At 42.1% G+C, this 19227-nt stretch overlaps 1 protein-coding gene across 7 annotated transcripts in view; it reads right to left on the reverse strand.

Moving 5' to 3' along the window:
* Positions 1–6078: 6078 nt before the first annotated feature.
* The window catches only part of TXK (TXK tyrosine kinase), a 58862-nt gene continuing 45713 nt past the window's right edge, over positions 6079–19227 (reverse strand). For 6 of the 7 annotated variants that reach the window (XM_025886922.2, XM_073891631.1, XM_073891627.1 and 3 more), the window contains 5 exons: positions 15425–15641; positions 13191–13255; positions 10783–10901; positions 9147–9304; positions 6079–6729 (listed from right to left, as the gene is read on the reverse strand). In XM_025886922.2, coding sequence (XP_025742707.1) covers positions 6661–6729; positions 9147–9304; positions 10783–10901; positions 13191–13255; positions 15425–15641 — 628 coding nt within the window. In that variant the 3' untranslated portion in view covers positions 6079–6660. The remainder of the gene's footprint in view (positions 6730–9146; positions 9305–10782; positions 10902–13190; positions 13256–15424; positions 15642–19227) is intronic. The other variant, XM_073891630.1, reaches the window with a different exon arrangement.

A 19227-nucleotide genomic window follows, 5' to 3' on the forward strand; every position in this document is an offset into this window, starting at 1 on the left:
AATCAGCCCGGGAGAGCCAAAGTACGAAGATGACTCACATTTCTATCTGGTAATCGGAAGTGCCACATTTTAGTTTGAGGTCCGTAAAAATAAAGATGTGATTTTTTTTCATTCAAGTTTATGAATCTCTCTAATCCCAGGTCAAGAAGCTTCTGTAACTCGATCCGTGGTTCTCATCCAAGGGCCATTCTGCCCCCCCCCCAGGGGACATCTGGCAACGTTGCTGAGACATTTTTTGTCGTCCTCACCAGGGGGTTAGGGGTGTGCTAACAGCTTAGTGAGTAGAGGCCCGAGGATGCCGCCGAACACCCAACAAGAGACAACATATCTTTCCACAATAAAGAATTATCCAGCCCGAGATGTCGGTAGCACTAAGACTGAGAAACCCTGAACGAGAGGAAGAACACTTGGTCTGGAAAAACCAGAGCGAGGACAAAGACTTTCTGAAGGCAGCTGGGAAGTCTGGCCCTTGCCCAAACCACATACCAGTCCTTAGGAAGCGTGAAGAACCGATCACCCCCCATCTTTACCCTCAGCGCCGTTGTGTTTAGAAGCTAGGAGACGAGATTGTGATTCTAAAGGCATGTGCTTCTTAGGACGCCCAGACTTTCTGGGTTTAGAGGTTTAGACCCAGTGAAGGCAATTATGCCAGATGTAACGAAAGGAGAGGAGGTAGAGGCCAGAGCTTAGAGATGAAGTAAAGAAACGGGCTGATCTGGGGCTGAGAGGCTGGCTGCCCCGAGACTGGCAGCTGATGTGATGGGTGGTGACTAAGAGTCCCTCCTTGACCAAACTTTAGTCAAGCTCCTCTGAGCTCTCTTCTTGACTAGGCCTCATCCTTGGGCCCATTCTTGGCCTGCCTTCTAAGAATGCTGTCAAGCCAGTTCAGCAAGAATCCCCCTATCCCTCCACCCCCCTGCTCCTGCTATCTCCTTTTGCTATCTGTCCATCTACTGACCCCCTCACTCTGGCTATACATCCCAGCTGTCTTTGCTGTACTTGGAGTTGATATGCATCTCTCTCCCTTATTGCAATAGTCTTGAATAAAATTCTTCCTTACTGTTTTAACAAATGTGAAAACATTTAACCTCTAACAGTCAAAGCCCAAGCTCTACAGCTCTGAGAATGGGGAAGTGGCCAGTGGATCTGTAGGGAGGCTGAGCACTAATGGCAGTGGCCCTCCAGGGAGCAGGGGTGAGGTTCTCTGTGGCTGAGCCCATGTCGGCAGGGCGGATTCCGACAAGGGGAATCAGTATGCCTGACCGAAGCAGAAGACCAGGGAGAGCTGCAGCCTGAAAGAGAAGGAGCTACTGAACACACAGGGGGCAGGACAGCCCTCCCTTCATGCACACCCTCATCACTATTCTCCGTGTAGTACATAAGCCTCCAGGATTCCTACACCGCCTCAGGGAGTCAGGCACAGTGTCTCTCCCAAAAGGCATTTCTTACCAACCACAGCAGGGGAGAGACCCCAAACCAGGTTTAATTTGATTCAGAAAAATAATATTATACTTCCTACACGGAGTGTCGAGCAGTGTATTTACCCTGGCTAGGCGCGAATGTGTATCTGCGTATAGATGGTTCCCTGTTTAACATCCAAGTCTTCTCCACAATGGAAGTGGAGCAGCTCTTCTCTGGGTGTGGCTCAGGGCCATGGCTCCACCCTGGTCTACCCTTCTCTTGTCTTGTTGCATCACTGGCTGATGCTCTTCTGTTACACATTCTCTTTTGTATTCCATACCATTTATGTGGGATTTTCCCACCAATGCAGCCAGCACCCAGATAAGGACTCCTTGATTCTCCCATTTATCCAGGTTGCTATGAAGTTTAGTGTCTGTAGCCCAGGGGTTGGGGGAGGTTCTTTCTATCCTCAAAATCAAGTTCAATCCTCAGTGTAGCAGTTGTACCACTGTACATAAGCAAAGCTTTTCCCAAGATTTAGACAAGTTCCCTGGGGGCTGCTATGCTTAGTTTCTTCTGCCCCCCAGTTTCTTCTTCTTCCCAGATGCTGCCCTGCACCATGTAGAACCAGGTATGAAGTACACACTATGCTCTTCCCACACACACAATAAAATCCACTCAAACACAGCATTCATGAGCCCAATTGACTTTAAGGAATGTCTGGGGTCACAGGGGTGGGACAACACAAGATAACAGATGTCCCTGCTCTCCCAAGTCTCTCACTGCCATCAGGCAGCGTCCTCGCTCCAGCTCTTTTATCTGCTTCTCTCATCTCCTGCCCGTCTCCAGTTTTTCTCCATGCATCTGTCTCTGATGCCTACCCCCAAACTTATTTAGTCAAACTTATCACATTTCTTATCAAATCATGAGCTTTCATTTAATAAGACCCCCACTCCCTGGAAAGAAATTAGAGAGACAAATAGCCATGTGGGGTGTGTGTGTGCGTGTGTGTGTGTTCACCCCACACATGATGAGAAACTCAGATCTTTAATAATATCTCCAGATCCAAGTTCTTTCTTCTATCAAATTCCCCTTCTCTGCATTACATCTCTAATATTTTTCCTTTTGTATTGCCCCAAATAATTTCGATCCTCTCAAATACTACTTATGTTCGGTTGTGCATGGAGCATATTGCTTTGCGGACACAAACAGTGCAGGAAAGAGATTTTACGGCAACAGCGCTCAACAAACAAAAGTAAATATGTGACATCCTTGCTCATAAAAATCCTTTGGCCATTGTAATGAGCAAGAAAATTCCAAATACCATTGAGGACGTGAAGCAACTGGAATGTTGACACACTACTGCTGGTTATGTCCTTGGTAATGTCCACTTAGGACAGTGCTTGGCACTATTTATAAAAGCTGAACACACACATACTTTTCGGCCCTGCAATTCCACGCCTAAGCATATACATAACAGAGATACATTCATATTTTCACCATTAGACATGTAGAACAATGTTCATAGCAGCACCGACCCTAATAGCCAAAAACCAGAAACATCCCAAATGTCCATCAAGAGTAGAACAGATAAATAATCTGTGCTGTAATTATACAGACACTAAACTTCATAGCAACCTGGATAAATGTGGTATAATTATACAACTAAACAGACATAGAATTGATGAAATACAACTACATACAACATGGATGGATTAAACAAACATATTAAGTGAAAGAAGCCAGGCATGAAAGAGTACATACCATTGGATTTCACTTATATAAAGTTCAAAAAAGCCCACACTAATCCATGGTGTTGGAAATCAGGATATTGATTACTATTGGATTAATGACTTGAATAGGAAATGAGAATGGATTCTGAAATTCTGGACTGTACCATTTCTGAATCTGAGTGCTAGTTACACAGATCTACCCACTTTATGAAAACTACGCTATCTACACGTGATTGGATACCTTATTAGGTGAGCAAAGTGTTAGCAGCAGACCTTACTCTTTTTCCCCCAGACCTAGATCTGCCTGGGAGGATTTTAGGCTTACTTTCCCAGCACTTGAATAGCACAATCCCTTGAATATGTCCCAAGATAAATTGGGAATGCTGGGTCCCAGGGCCAGACATGTGTTGGTACACTGTGAAAATCTCTGATCTGTTAGACAGCACATGAGCTGGGAGACCTGTGAGTTGTTAGCATACATGACAGGTAGAAAACCAAGAGAGAAGTTCTTTGTTTAAAGATGACCTCCACATACTATGGCCTCATCACCATCAATCAAATACACACACTCTCTAGGTGGGTGAGGGGGGACCCAAGCAGCTATGCACATGGACAATTGGGAGGCTTCACTGAAACTGAAGGGCTGTGCATGTTCTTTCCTGTTCTGAATCTCACTAAAGAGCTGAGCAAACACACTGCTGGACCAAATGCTATTGTGTCATGTGAGTTTGACTGCCAAACATGTTGCCAGTACGATAGTGGGACCATGCGTTGTACTTCAATAAAAAGTTTACTAAAGAAAAAAAAATCCTTTGACTATTCTTACCAAGTGGGTATTTGCACTGAACATAGTCTATGCTTGGCCTCCAAATTCCTTCCATTTTTCTGGGCTTCCCCTCTCTTCTTTGAACCCTTGTCTTCTCTTTTTTAGGGCTCTCACTCACATCCAACCCCTAAACCGTTCATTTCTTATGCAGAGCTCTTTATGGCACTACCTCACCCCAAACTATGTAAGCTATCCACAGAGAACCCCTATCAATAACTAATACTGAGATTGGTTGCCACACATAGTTCCCTTCCAGGAGACGTTGTGTGACTACTTCTTTAAGGAAATTTTTTCTTTTCTTTTCTTCTCTTTTTTTCAAGAAATTTTTTCTTCTGCTAGACAAAGAAGCTGAATCTCTGTCTAAAGATATTCCAAATTCACACATTATCTGGAGCCTCCATTACATACATGATAGCTCCAGTTACTCCTATTTCTTGGTATGTCGAAATTTCCGGAAGTGTTAAATCACAAGGCAAGAGAGCATGCCTACCACCCCCAACGTATGCTCCTAGACGTGCCAGGGGCTGCCATCTGACCTCCAGCAATGACTTATCTCTGGACTCATTCTTGATCTGCACTCTGTCTCCCTGCGTTGCATTGACGGCAGAGGCTCTGTAGTCGACCCTAACTTTTCAGTGTTTGGGTTTTCTGTTTGTTATAACATTAACCTCCCCCCGGTCTTGGCTTTTGCTGTTTGATGGTCTCATACCCTCTTGCACTAAACTTTGGCTTATCTCACTTGAACTAGGGTCTCAGTAGTAGGAGGCCTGTCTCACCTCCTGTAGTCATAAGGAAAAGGGTTATGATCGTTTCAGAAACAGCACAGGGTCTCATACAAATATTTCTGAGACCACCACTTGAATTATCAGAGTTGAACATTCCCGTGACTGATGCTCATTATTTCAGTGCATGTTGACCGAGTACTACGGATATTCAGATATGTCATTTTTGCAGTGGGGAAATATGACTTAAAAGTCACAACTACTACCAGCCAGCAGCTTAGATTCTAATGAGAATCATAATGCAGAACATGATGCGGGGTGGAACGGCATACAAACGCTAGGCTCCCATTGTGAAACTTTATGGTGATAACATTTGTACTTTCTACCACACCCTTCTTCCTATGGGAATTGTGAAGCACTCACAATGATAAAGATAAATTTCCAATCATCTCTACAAACAATGCATGAGAAATTAAGATTTAATTATGACTCCTGGTTATTTTATCTTGAATTCAAAATCCTGGACTTCAGAAATAATGGAGTTTGAGGTAACATTTGGATATCTTGTTTTTGCCTTCTCTTGTTCTTAGGGGAAAAAACAAGTCATCTTCCAGAAAGGTCCTGGAAGTACTTTCTACAGCAAAATGAGGCTTCTTACAAAAGCAGACCCATAAAGACAGAGAATGAATTGATGGTTTCCATAGGGGGATGGACAAAATGGGTAAAGGGGAGTGGGAGATACAGGCTTCCAGTTATGGAAGAAATAAATCACGGGGACACAAAGCACGCACAGGGAATAGAGTCAGTGATACTGTAATAGCGTTATATGGTGACAGATGGGAGCTACATTGTGAGCAGAGCCTAACACACAGAGATGTTGAATCACTATGCTGTACGTCTGCAACTAATATCACATTGTATGTCAACTAAACTCAAAAAAAAAAATTTAAGGATTTAACTTAAAAAAGATATAAAATCTTCAAAACATGTAACTTTTCTTTACCTAACTGTGCAATGAGCATTCTTTTACACTATGAGGAAAACAAAATAAAATAGGTACATTACACATTTTTTTAAAAAGTCTCTTAAATTGTCCAATTTCACACAAAGTATGAAATTTTAGCATTGAAATTCAGGTTCTGAACTGACCCTGACAATGGATATTACTGGAAATAGAAATGTCACCAGGTCCTGTTCAAAGAACTTTGCCTTCACAGTGTTTAAAACTGGAACACAGTGGGGCACCTGGGTGGCTCTGTTGGTTAAGCATGGGACTCTTGATTTCAGCTCAGGTCTTGATCTCAGGGTCGTGAGTTCAAGCCCCATGTTGGGCTCCACGCCTACTTAAAAAAAAAAAAAAACTGGAATACAAGAAACTGTCTCCAAAATAATCAGATACGTGTAAAACCAATTTGTTAAATAACATAAGGAAGATTATAAAAGACAGCTTAAGAATGTTCACATTCATGTGGTTTGTAAAGGTGCATTTTCCATAAAGATCTGTACAGCTCAGAAGCATTAAATTCTGCAGAGAAGGCTCCTTTATTCCATGAGTTAGCCGAATTTCTTTATTTCAGTGAGTCCCTGAAGTAAAGAATGTCACTCCTCTTCAGAAAAGATATTTCCTCAGCTCTGTAATGGGTCAAGTTTTCATATACCCTCAGCGGCTCTCAGGGCTATTCTCATGAAGAGCAGCCACTATGAAGATGGTTATGGAGCATTTTTCCCTTCTTCACAAATGGGACACGAAGGACAGTACAGAAAAAAGGAGAGTTTGGAAGTCCCTCTCCAATATCCGTGTAGAAAAATTACTTCCAGAATATTCTTAAATTTTAAAGTTTGAAAAGCCTGTGATCTTTGCACTCTTTCTAAGAGTTAGCCACTCTAAAGGAAGGTGTTCATCATCAGTGACCCCACACAGGATTTCCTTTTGTGATAATTTTGCAAGATGATCCTCTGGGTTGGCATTCCACTCAGGTCACCAGGTTTCTGCAATCTCTGTGAGAACCTGCAGCAGCTCAGCAAATGTAGGGCGGCCTTTAGGCTTCTAGAGGAGAGAAACAGAGATGGTCAGCTCAGCCTGAACCTCACTCAGATACCAGCTCTGGAACTTGCTGGCAGGGACCTGGAACCAGGCTGGTTCTCCACAGGTAGAAGAGAAAGACATCTGGGCTGACACACCGGGCATGATTGGTAGTTGAGTGAAGCATGAGTGTGAAATTATAAGAGTAGAGAGTGCTGCCAAAAAACACAAGCCACCTGAGACCATTTAAATTTAAATTAATGAAAATTAAATACATTTTTAAGTTCAGTTCTTTGTCACACTAGCCACTTTTCAATTCTTCAATAGCCAGGCATGAGCACCCTATTGGACGGCACAGACATAACACAGTCCCATCGTCCCAGGAAGTCCCGTCGGATAGCACTGCCCTAGAGATCTATTTGGATGACTTGAGATGCATGGGATAAGGGAAGAGCTGGGAGAGAATGGGCATGCAGAGTTCCAGGCTCTCAGGCTCTGCCCAGTTATTTACTAGACTTGATCCCCTGTAGAAAGAAGGATTTCAGTCAGAAAGCAAAAGGCGTGTTTTAATAAGGGTCCTTGCAGGTCCTGGAGCACCCACTGTGCTGTCTTAAGGCTCCGTCAACAAAATCCCTGGTCACAGAGACGAGGATTGGAACGTTTATCTTACTTCACCAAGGGATGTGGTTTGGCTTTGGCTCCATGAAGAACAAAAGATGACACTGTTGGCATCTTTAAAATCCATGGGAAATAAACAGGGCACGTACTGCGCGGAGCACTGGGTATTATACGCAAACAATGAATCATGGATCACTACATCAAAAACTAATGATGTAATGTATGGTGACTAACATAACATAATAAAAAAAATCCATGGGAAATAGAACCACTTGTGGTAGCCACATTCTCACAAGGATCCCTGGCTGCAGAGTTTGTGGGGAGACACCACCCTTAGTGCTTTATAAACAGAGGGCATCAATAAAAAGGACCAAGCAGAAGGGTGTGTAAGCACACATTCAAGTTCTCCTTGGGGTTCCAGGAATAATTTCTGGAGTTTTTGGAGAAGGCTGTCGTTCTGCAGATAGAAGAGCCTATGAAACAGTATGTGTATATCAGTGTGTGCGTGTGTGTGTGTGTGTGTGTGATAATATAATCACATTTGAATTTAAAGGTGCCTAAGCACTTAGGGCATTTAGATTACCTTAAAAAGTTGTAGGCAAATCACCTTTTGCAAACAAATAAATCAGCATAACCAAAAACAGTCTTTTAATCAATGCTTGGACTACCATTTGAGACTGGCATCATTTACTCAGGCCTCCTGCCACCCTCTGATTTATTCCCTTTTCTGTTTCCTCCCCACAGATAAATAAAATCTCAGTAAGTATTATATTTTATGCACTGTACATGTCTATTGTTCCAAAGGCAGTATATATTTCTAAGCTATCCACGTTGTTATTGCAGGGAAGCTCTTAAGACAGCCATTTGTTGCTAACAGCTCACTTAACATGTGCCTGTGTTTCAAGATTCCTTACAGAGCAGTTCATCATATGTAAAATATTATCATACATCAAGGATCTTTATAAAATTAATACTTCTCTGGAATGTGAACAACTACACTGCTCTTGAAATAATTGAGTTTTTCAGTGTTTGTGGATTGCGAATCAAGTGATTTCTTTTTCAGCCGGGAGGGAACTCCTCATCCAGCTGTGGTATTTCTGGACAGACACTGTCAGCTGGAAAGAGAAAGCTGTCAAAAGTCACAGGGGAGTCTGATACAAAGGAGAGAGGTGCGTTGAGTCTGTGCCCAGAAAAGACAGGACATGTCTGGCTTTATTTTGAAGTGTGGCATTTCAAGAAAAAGAAAAACTGGACTGACCCCTGCCCTCCCCCCAAAGGGAATTTCCTGAGTACAAGTTCCTGGCACACTTTCTGTCTTTATTCCTAATCTATCAGGAATCTTGAGTGCCAAAAAAGAGATGAAAACCATTACTGTTAGCCTTGGAGAAGCAAGACACATTATAGTAGAATGAAGTAAATACAAACAACATCCTTCTCTTTCCACGTCAGTGTTTACCAAACCTGATTCTACCCTTAGTTTCCACCCACCAGTTCTCAAAGGGAGTGATACATCTCACCCCTGAGGCTCTAGTCACCACAAGAGTTTCTGCAAGAACCAATCTCAGACAAAGAACACCTGAAAAAGGCGCGGAATTCCTCAGGTGAAAGGCCATCATTAAAAACAAAATGGGCTGACGACCTCGACCTCGGCAGCGGCAGCGGGAGTTTCAGACAGAAATAGCACTTCCTGTCTTAGGGATCCTCATCAAGAAACAGACTCCTCCCCCCACCCCCATGGAGCCCTGGGGTAATGTTTGTCACGCTCGGGCCTGTTCTCCGATGCTGGGACTGCCCACCTTCCCAGGAGAGTAAGGAACATTCACCTCGTGCCAGCAGCCATACATGACTTCGTAGATGGACATCGGCGCCAATGGAGGCCGGTACAGCCGGAAGCCTCTAGAAATGGCTTCCACAACTTGCAAATTTGACTTATTTTCAAACGGCATTTTTCCTTCCGTGAAAACTTCCCACATCAAAACTCCTACAACACGAAATGCATGTAAACAAGAGGTTACTTGAAACTGAAAGAACTCTTTGAAACTACAAGGCCTTATTTTCCTCTTCCAGCCTCTGCATTATAATCGGTCCAGAATGAGAACAGTTCTGTCTAGGAATCAGCCCGTGTGCATCTTCGTTTTCGAACAGGCCTGTAATCTGACAATATTCCAAGTGAAAACAATGCCTTTCTTTTCCACTGGTCTTGACCGCTTTCCGATTGAAAGAAAACGCTGCCAACATTTTTCATTTCTAAGTATGTTCCTGTCTTCACACCCTGAAATCAGCAAGCCTCTCTGCCACCCCATAGAAAATGACAAAATTGTGTGGCCAAGAGTTTACCAGCCAGTAGAAGGCACGTGTTCCTCTCTGCCCGCTGAAAGATGAGACTGCTGGGTAGAGCAGAATATTTAGCTGGGGCTTGGTACATGAGTAGGTGTTCTATAATCATTGATTGGTTGATTAGTGAAACTCCTTCAAGGCTCCCATTTGAACTTCATTTGATTATTCACTTATTCTAAGAATATGTATTATGCATTGATTAGAGGCCAGGCATATGCTAGAGCCAGAAGACTCTAGAAACCAGTCCATGGGCTCAAGCAGCTCACTGTCCAGTGGGAGATAGAGACAAGTGGTCAGGTAAAACTCAGATATTCTAATTGTTCTGCACCCACTTGATGAGGTCCCTGTATTGCTATCTGTTAGTCTCACAACTTGACTGCTCTCCTGTAGAGCATAAAATGTCACCTGCCAAAACTACCAAAAGTCAGTGGAGAACTAAAGAGATCAATGATACAAGTTTCACCTTACATGGACAATAAAATTCACATCCTTCTGAGGGTGCAGAGGTGTCTCCAAACCCAAGAAGCTATCCAGAGAGGTCTGGGTGAAAGAGAATAGATAGCTTATTGCAAATTGACTGCCACTTTTTGAAAATCAACTCAAAGAACAGACTCCACTGGACATGGATCTGCAACATCTCTTTCTCAATGAAGAACATTACACAATATAAACTCCAATTGACAGTTCCCAAGGAGGCCTACATCTAAAATACCACAAAATCTGAAGGTAATGAAATAAATGCAGTAGTCTTGCTTAGTAGTTAGAAATGAAGTTTATTAATTACACTCGAAATTCAGTGACACCTTAGATCTATTTTCCTTGCAAGTCTCTGTGGTGTAAAAAAGGTGGCTGCCTTTGTTTTCTAGATCAGTAGACGCTCTGTTATGGTTTTCCTGCAAATGCTCATCGGGAAAGGAAAAGATCCAAAAGGTAGACTTATATAAGAAGGTGTATGATACCAGTTGCCAAAGACAGCCTGGATGTGTTTAGAACACTTAAGACAGAAGGACAGTTACAAGAAGACCTTTCTAGAACCCCACATCATACTAAGAAATCAAAGCTTAAAAAAGATTGGCCTTTTATTAAATCAATCTCCATCAAATGAACATCAAATTTACTCACCAAATGACCAGACGTCAGATTTGCTGCTGTACTTGTTGAAATGGAAAACCTCAGGAGGGGACCACTTGATTGGGAACTTGGCTCCAGAAGAACCGATATATTCATCATCCAAAACGTACCTAAGGTCATTAGATTCAAAGCACATTGTGCTAATTACTTCCAAGTTTCATTTAGTTCAAACCCCCTTAGTCTACCTTAAGTTCTAAAAGAAAAAGCAGGGGTGCCCGGGTGGCTCAATCAGTTAAGCAGTTGACTCTTGATTTTGGCTCAGGTCATGGTCTCAGGGTCCTGGGATCAAGCCCCATCAGGCTCTGTGCTCAGCAGGAAGTCTACTTGGGGATTCTCTCTCCCTCTCCCTCTGCCCCTCCCCCCACCCACTCAATCTCTCCCTCTCAAATAAATAAATAAATTTTTAAAAGAGAAAGCATTTTTACCCCCCAAAGTTTCTCTTCTTGTTACCAAAATGGGAAGGTATCCTATATAGTGATTCCTCCTTAAACCAAGCCTCAACTGGGTTTATCTGGGTCTCAGAAAACCAAAACAAATCTTCAATCCAAAACCGATTGGAATCGGGAACCCACTGATTATTTCATATTGACAAATTCTTAATTCTGCAAAGGAGCATGCTGAGTGCTCTAACAACCAAGATTATAAAAAGGAAATAAAAAAATAAATATATATATGGCAAAGAATAAATTCAAAGCTGGATGCCTTATTTTTTTTCTTCATGCAGATGGGTTTTGTGAGGCAGAGAAAGGGGGAAATAAGAGTATTGAACATAATACATTTGATGTGAAAAATATCCAGTGCATTAAAATGGCCCTGTACGACATCGGTAATAACTACCAGTTCCTTTTAAAAACTACAAAAATATTAAACCCTCTCTCTCTTTTGAGGCTTGTAGGCAGGAATATCCAAGTAGGGGAATCTGGAGAGAAGAGCGAAGAGATGATGACTAACTTGTCGCCCCTGGGGTGTGCAGTAGAGTAGTTTTTAATTATTTATTAGTGCTTCCTCACACTCTCTTTTTTTTCCCACGCACCCTACCTCACCCCACCTTTAAGCCCTTTATTGAGCCAGAAGTCATCCTACTCAGGGAAAGAGTAGCTAATAGAAAACAAAAGAGAAAGAGCCATTTTTCATAGCTTTTGCGTTTCAAAAGTCTAAGCTTTCCAGAGAAGGAGGGGGACTGAGCTGTTACAATATTGGGGAGAATGGCTCATAAATAAGAGTGATATCTCCCCCCACCCCCACCCCAACATCCATCCCTCTAACGAACGGACCTCTGGAGCTGGGAGGTGGCAAAGAACAAAGGGAAAGGGGAGCAGTATTAGCCAGTAGTCGGTGACTGCGGCAGAGTGCTGTCCCCTGTGCTCTACAAGGACTGCCCCACTGACATGACAGGGAAAGAAGGCCCCACTGAGGGTTGCTGGGATTCAAGAGCAAAACAGAGCCCGTGCCTCTTCCCCAGGTCAAGCCCCAGGAAAAGCAAAAAGATTCCCAAAAACAAATAGCTGTGGATGTTCCTAAGCAAATAGGGCCTTAGATAGCTCCAGGGGGTTTCTAAGCATGGAGAATGCCCGTATGACAGCATCTTGCAGACAGAAATTGGGGATGAGTCAGCAGCCGCCTATGCAGATGTTCAGCCAAGGACAAAACAGGAGGATGGTGGCTGCAAGGATACCAGTTGTCAGTGGCTAACAACAAGGACCAGACATGCCCTCTCCAGGACGTGGCCCCATGAAACACTGTATCTGACCCTGAAGCGAGTCAGAAAGAAACTCTGAATTCACGGGCATTGAATTTTTAGCAACCTGAAGGAAAGGGAGCTCAAAACCAACTCTAATATTGCTTCTTGTGTTTTGCTGTCAGATTAAATTACAGCTTTTATGGATGATTAAATTTTAGTACATTTAAAAATATATATATATCAATGGCATTGAGTGGCAGAAAATGAGGTTAAAGATTTTCCACACTTTTGAGTCGTAGTCTTAAAGTCAACTACTACACCTGATCATAGAAATGCATGACAATGACATGGAAAAATCGGAACTAAACAAATTTATCCTTTTATCTTTCAGAAATATACATATGTCAGAAGAGCTTTTTTCTTAACCTCATGCATGTAACAAGTAGATTGAGACATTTTTAAAAATTTTAAGTTATGCCTGAAAATAACCTGAAAGAAGATCCGAAGAATAGTCCAAAGTATCCATTTACCTCACAGCTAACATTGAGTTATGTCCTAAAATTCAAAGCAGGGCAACAGGCCAAGCAACCACATCAACATTCTCCTCACGGGGGAAAAAAAAAAAAAAAGCAATGCCTATTGACATCTTCAGTTTGTTAATAGAGAGATATAAGATTCCCTCTTATGAGTAAACAAAAAATATTTATATATATTATACCTCGTCATTCCAAAGTCCGATATTTTCACTATACTTGCAGCACTGACCAGACAATTCCTTGCTGCCTATAGAAAGAAAAGAATCCGCATTTGAATATAGTCTTTCTTTTGTTTCTACTCTTGTTTTCCTTAGTTTACTTGGGGCCCCACTCTACTTCTATGAGCAGCCATTTATTTTTTTGGTAATACCTGTCGATGCTATGTATGATTCTATATATCTGCCCTCATGATGGATTTTAATGATTCTTCAAAGAAATAACCAAAAAGGGCGCCTGGGTGGCTCAGTCGGTGTGGTGGCATCTGCCTTTGGCTCAGGTCATGATCCCGGGGTCCTGGGATCGAGCCCCGTATCAGGCTCCCTGCTCAGTGGGGAGTATGCTTCTCCCTCTCCCTCTACTGCTCCCCCTGGCTTGTGCTCTCTCTCACTCACTCTATCTCAAATAAATAAATAAAATCTTAAAAAAAAAGAAAGAAAAAATAACCAAAAAAAAGGTCAAAAGCAATTTTAATACTTTTCCTTTTAAAAGTTTTTAATGCCTCTCAACAGGTATTTTTGATAACTAGGAAGACTACATCAAAGAGATGTTAAACTGTGAATCCTGGCATTAAAAACAGTGTGTATTTTTAAATAATGCAGAGACCATGTATTTGATGCCAAAATAATCCATTTTCAGAGAGCTTCGTCAAAGAAAATCATTGATTTGGTTATTGAGCCTCACGTAAGTCAACAGTTTGATAGATTTTGTTCTCTTCTAAGCTGATAGGTGCTTCAGTTAGTCCCAAAACAAAAACAAGGAACTAAAAATGGTAAGCCAGAAGGAGCCAGTTTAAAAGATTTTGACAAATACTAGCAAGGATCTCCAAGCCAAACCACAAGTTAAGCCCTTGACAAGGAAAAGACTCGTGCTTAGCCGACAGATTTTAAATGGCATAAAGATGGATAAAATAGAACACAAAAGAAAGGAATCAAGGAAGAAACCAAGGACAGGGGGATCTGAGAAAAGCCACTTGGAGCAAAGAGAATGACCAGAACCATCACCCAAGGAAGTTTTGAATTCTAACCTTTGTGAGGAAAGACTGACCTGCAGAGACTAGGGAAGTAAGCTCAGTGGAATTGATATCATATTCATCCCTTCAAAAATGTGTTCCTACTACATGCTGGGGACTGGGGGACATGCCTTGAGGGAGACAGAACAGTGGTCTAAACGGCTATGGAAGGGCTATTGCTGTGGAAGAGCAGAGCTGAGCTCTTCTATATGCCAAGAGCAATTGTAAGTGCTTATCCATATTAATTCATATAATCTTCCCAACAAGCCCACAGGAGGAAGGTGATGTAATTCATCCCACGTCCTAGTTAACTCGCTTGCCCAACATCACACAGCTAGGGAGAAACAAAGGCCACATTTCAACCCAGGCTGTCCACCTCCAGAGCGGTACTTCTGAATCGTGGCTGCCCATTGAACTCACTGGGGCATTTGGGGCAAGATAAGCTTTAATTTTTTTTCTCAGGAGCATCCCAGCACAGAATAATTTAACATTTCTAGTCCTCCTCAGTGATGCCGGTAACACTACTGTGATACTGTTATAACCAAAAAACACCCCCACATGGGGGTGGGGGGAGCCCCTGGAGCCTGATCTTCACCACTGTCTGTCCAGTGCCCGGCAGAGCGCTTGGCTGATACTGGCTCTCGTCACGTATTTGATTACTGGTTGAAAGGAAGAAAAGTGGAAGTAATGGAAGAAGGGAGGGAAGGTGAGAGGAAAGAAAAGTAAAATAGTTTTGGTTAGTTGATGAGCGTGGTAGTTAATTAATTGAAGATACATTTAGAGTAATGCCTCACTTGGCTGCAGCATTAAGGGGCAATTAAAAATGAAGCTACATTTCCCATGGAATTACAGTAGGAAAGGGTTTAGAAATTAAGTCAAAGGTATTTTATTTAAAATAGTGAAAGGCCTCAGGATGACTGGGTGGCTCAGTCGGTTAAGCGTCTGCCTTTGGCCCAGGTCATGATCCCGAGGTCCTGGGATCGAGTCCCGCATCAGGCTCCCTGGAACCTGCTTCTCCCTCTGCCTCTGCCTCTCCCCCCCCCACCCCCCGCTTGTGTTCCCTCTCTCTCTCCCTCTGTCTGACAAATAAATAAATAAAATCTTTAAAAAAAATAGTGAAAGTCCTCAATCGTCATATTCTTCTGAATATAATGCCTAGAATAATCAGCCAACTTGCATCCTACTTACTAAATCCCTATGAATGAAGCAGTTCCTCTCCAGATACTCCATCCCTTCACAGGTATCCTGGCACATGCTCAGCAGCATCTCCCTTGTAAGCGTTCCCCTTCTGTCTCTGAGATAGTCCAGCAGGCAGCCGTTCTCCATAAACTCGGTCACAATGTACAGTGGCTTCTGCTGTATGCACACTCCATAGAGCTGGACCAGCCTGGGATGAGACAATCTCCTGTTCAAGAAAAACACACACCAGTAAGCAGATTCGTTTATGCCCTTGAGAGTGCTGAGATTCAATCGGTGATATGCACCAACTCTACGTAATTGTCGACATCAAGATACGAGAAAAGTGAACGCAACCACAGAGAAAGTAGAACAGTTTCCTTTCCACTGTACGTGCTGCATAAGTGGGGTCAAGAGTTCAAGTAGTACTCCCCAAGTCACTGCAGATGCAGAATGTTACGTAGATTCGGTTTTTCCTGCTTTTCCTCCCGAGTTTCAGCTTTCCTAACTGAAGCTGCTCAGACAACAGTTTGAGACAGATTGAAGGGAGGAAACCATGATTGATGCATTAAAAAAAGAAAGAAAGAAAGAAAAATTATAAAAAAAAAAAATAAGGTGTCTGGGTGGCTCAGTTGGTTAAGCATCTGCCTTTGGCCCAGGTCATGATCCTGGGGTCCTGGGATCGAGCCCTGCAACAGCGAACCTGCTTCTCCCTTTGCCTCTGCTTCCCCCCCTTCGCTCGTGAATAAATAAAATCTTTAAAATTTTTTCTAAAAAGGCATTAAAAAAGAAATTTTAGATAAAGTTGGAGACTGAAAAACACTTGCCAACTTGAAACCCTGTTCTGTATTTAGCAATCACACACACACATACACACACACACACAACACACACACACACACACACGCGTCTTTGAATGTTGCCTATTAAAATACACACAGAACTCTTTAGTCCTCTAAACTTCAAAAGTTTATTGTTTCTTCTGGAGCATAGTATTCAGTCCCTAAAGGCCTGTTTTGCCAAGTAGGCATCATGGAAAACAATATTCAAGTTAATGTTTATAATTTTACAAGACGTATAATAAGCCAACTTCTCTCCTAGTCAAAAGTAACTCGAAATGTTACCAGTTTTCATTCACAGAGGCAAAATAAAGTCAATGACTCAGGGAGATTATTTACCTTAAAATAGTGTTAATTGACATATTACCATATGATTAGCATGCAAAGCCACTACCAGGTAGTGGGAAAGAGGTGTTCAGAGGATCTCTACATGATTTTAATCTGTAGATACATATCCTGTATATGTATATTTTGTCTGATTTATCTTTCTCATTTATAAAGTGTATTTTTCAGTTAAGGGATGCCATTTATACGTATGCAGAATAACGGCAGGAAAGTCACTCTTAAAATGGCATATTGATTTGCCATGAGAAAACCACCACATTGATACCCACATATAAACATCTGAGAATTCAAATATTACACTGCATTTGCTTAGCAATATCACCAGAGCAGTGACAAGTATGTTGATGGAACTAACACAGGTGATACAATAGAAATCATGTGGGAGTCAGTCTGCCAATTAAACATGGTAGGGAAGACTTCCTGGAGGAGGTGACATTTAAACTACACACTTAAAAAGGAGGTAATACAGTATTACCAAGTTGTGTATGCTTGGCAGATAGAGCTCAGTGTGTGTCAGCTATGCAATTTTGTAAAGATGAATGGATTTGCAACAGGATTTCAGAAGGAAATTTTTCTGCCTCACTTTCAAAAAAATCAGGAAAAAATAGGCTGTGTTCACCAGTCAGAATGGCTAAAATTAACAAGTCAGGAAACGACAGATGTTGGCGGGGATGCGGAGAAAGGGGAACCCTCCTACACTGTTGGTGGGAATGCAAGCTGGTGCAACCACTCTGGAAAACAGTATGGAGGTTCCTCAAACAGTTGAAAATAGAGCTGCCATACAATCCAGCAATTGCACTACTGGGTATTTATCACAAAGATACAAATGTAGGGATCCAAAGGGGTACGTGCACCCCAATGTTTATAGCAGCAATGTCCACAATAGCCAAACTGTGGAAAGAGCCAAGATGTCCATCAACAGATGAATGGATAAAGAAGATGTGGTATATATACACAATGGAATATTATGCAGCCATCAAAAGGAATGAGATCTTGCCATTTGCAATGACGTGGATGGAACTGGAGGGTGTTATGCTGAGTGAAATAAGTCAATCAGAGAAAGACATGTATCATATGAGAATTCCTCACTGATATGAGGAAATCTTAATCTCAGGAAACAAACTGAGTGTTGCTGGAATGGTGGGGGGTGGGAGGGATGGGGTGGCTGGGTGATAGACATTGGCTAGGGTATGTGCTAGGGTGAGCACTGTGAATTGTGCAAGACTGTTGAATCACAGATCTATACTTCTGAAACAAATAATGCAACATATGTTAAGAAAAAAGAAAAAGAAGAAGAAGATAGCAGGAGGGGAAGAATGAAGGGGAGTAAGTCGGAGGGGGAGACGAACCATGAGAGACAATGGACTCTGAAAAACAAACTGAGGGTTCTAGAGGGGATGGGGGTGGGGGGATGGGTTAGCCTGGTGATGGGTATTAAAGAGGGCACATTCTGCGTGGAGCACTGGGTGTTATGCACAAACAATGAATCATGGAACACTACATCAAAAACTAATGATGTAATGTATGGTGATTAACATAACAATTAAAAAATTAATTAAAAAAATAGGCTGTGTTCAAACCATCTGAACTGACTTAAAAATAAGCCATTAGCTTCATTCCTGCCTCTGTAAACTTCCAGGAGTCATTGGTATTTCTCACACTCTGGGCATCTTCCACAGTCCTCAAAATATCATTCCCAGAAACCTTGACCCGAAATGCCCAATAAGGCTTGAACCTTTCAAGAATCCTCTTGTCACTACATTGAACATCTCTAATTCTTTCTTGTTCCATAGGAGTTTCTATGGCTTCAACTTTCCCTGAACTAAATGTCTCCCAGTCATCCTTATGATACCTATCAAATCAACACAGCAATATAATGTTTTGTCTCTCCTTTAGATGTAGGAAAACTCGGGTCTGATGCAGGTCGTATCAGGGAATACAGGCCAGACATATATGTGCCTGAGGTCACCCAGGGGCACACGACCAGCTTTAGGAAGCTGATATCACTGGAAAATTATGTTTATCATAACTTTCCTTGAAATTCACTTTATTGTAACTGGATGGGAAGAACATTTTGATAGGACACTTGGGGTAGGGTTGAGAGCCCTCAGAGACAGCACTGCTCTGCCATTAAAGGAGAATGGGTCCAGTTAATCACTTCTGGTTTTTTGGTTGGCTTGTCTGTTTGTTCAGCTGATGTCTGACATTTAGAACAGAACTAAATTGTTTTGGATAACAGAATCTAGGTAATGCCATCTAGAGTTTTTGTTTTTCACCACATTGCTGCTCCTGTAAGTAAGTGTTGAACAAAGACTTAAAGTCGATGGATTTGATTTGGCTTGTCCTGATCCAGCCCAGATTACAGACATAAACCACAACCACATATTCAACGGAGTCAAATGCTGACCTGGGAAATCACAGATGTGATCCCATAGGAACAGCACCCAACATGCCACAGGAGTCACTTCTGTTAGAGCTCTGGATTCTTAAGTTCTCTGAAAGCAAATACTTTATCCTTACATGACTATTTAAATAAAATGAACACTTTTTGCTTCAGGAAAAGAAAAGAAAGAAAGAGAGAGAGAGAAAGAAAGAAAGAAAGAAAGAAAGAAAGAAAGAAAGAAAGAAAGA

This window comes from Callorhinus ursinus, unplaced genomic scaffold (assembly GCF_003265705.2).
Source record: "Callorhinus ursinus isolate GAN/ISIS: 27379988/994484 unplaced genomic scaffold, GSC_fseal_2.0 scaffold4, whole genome shotgun sequence".
NCBI classification, from domain to species: Eukaryota; Metazoa; Chordata; class Mammalia; order Carnivora; family Otariidae; genus Callorhinus; species Callorhinus ursinus.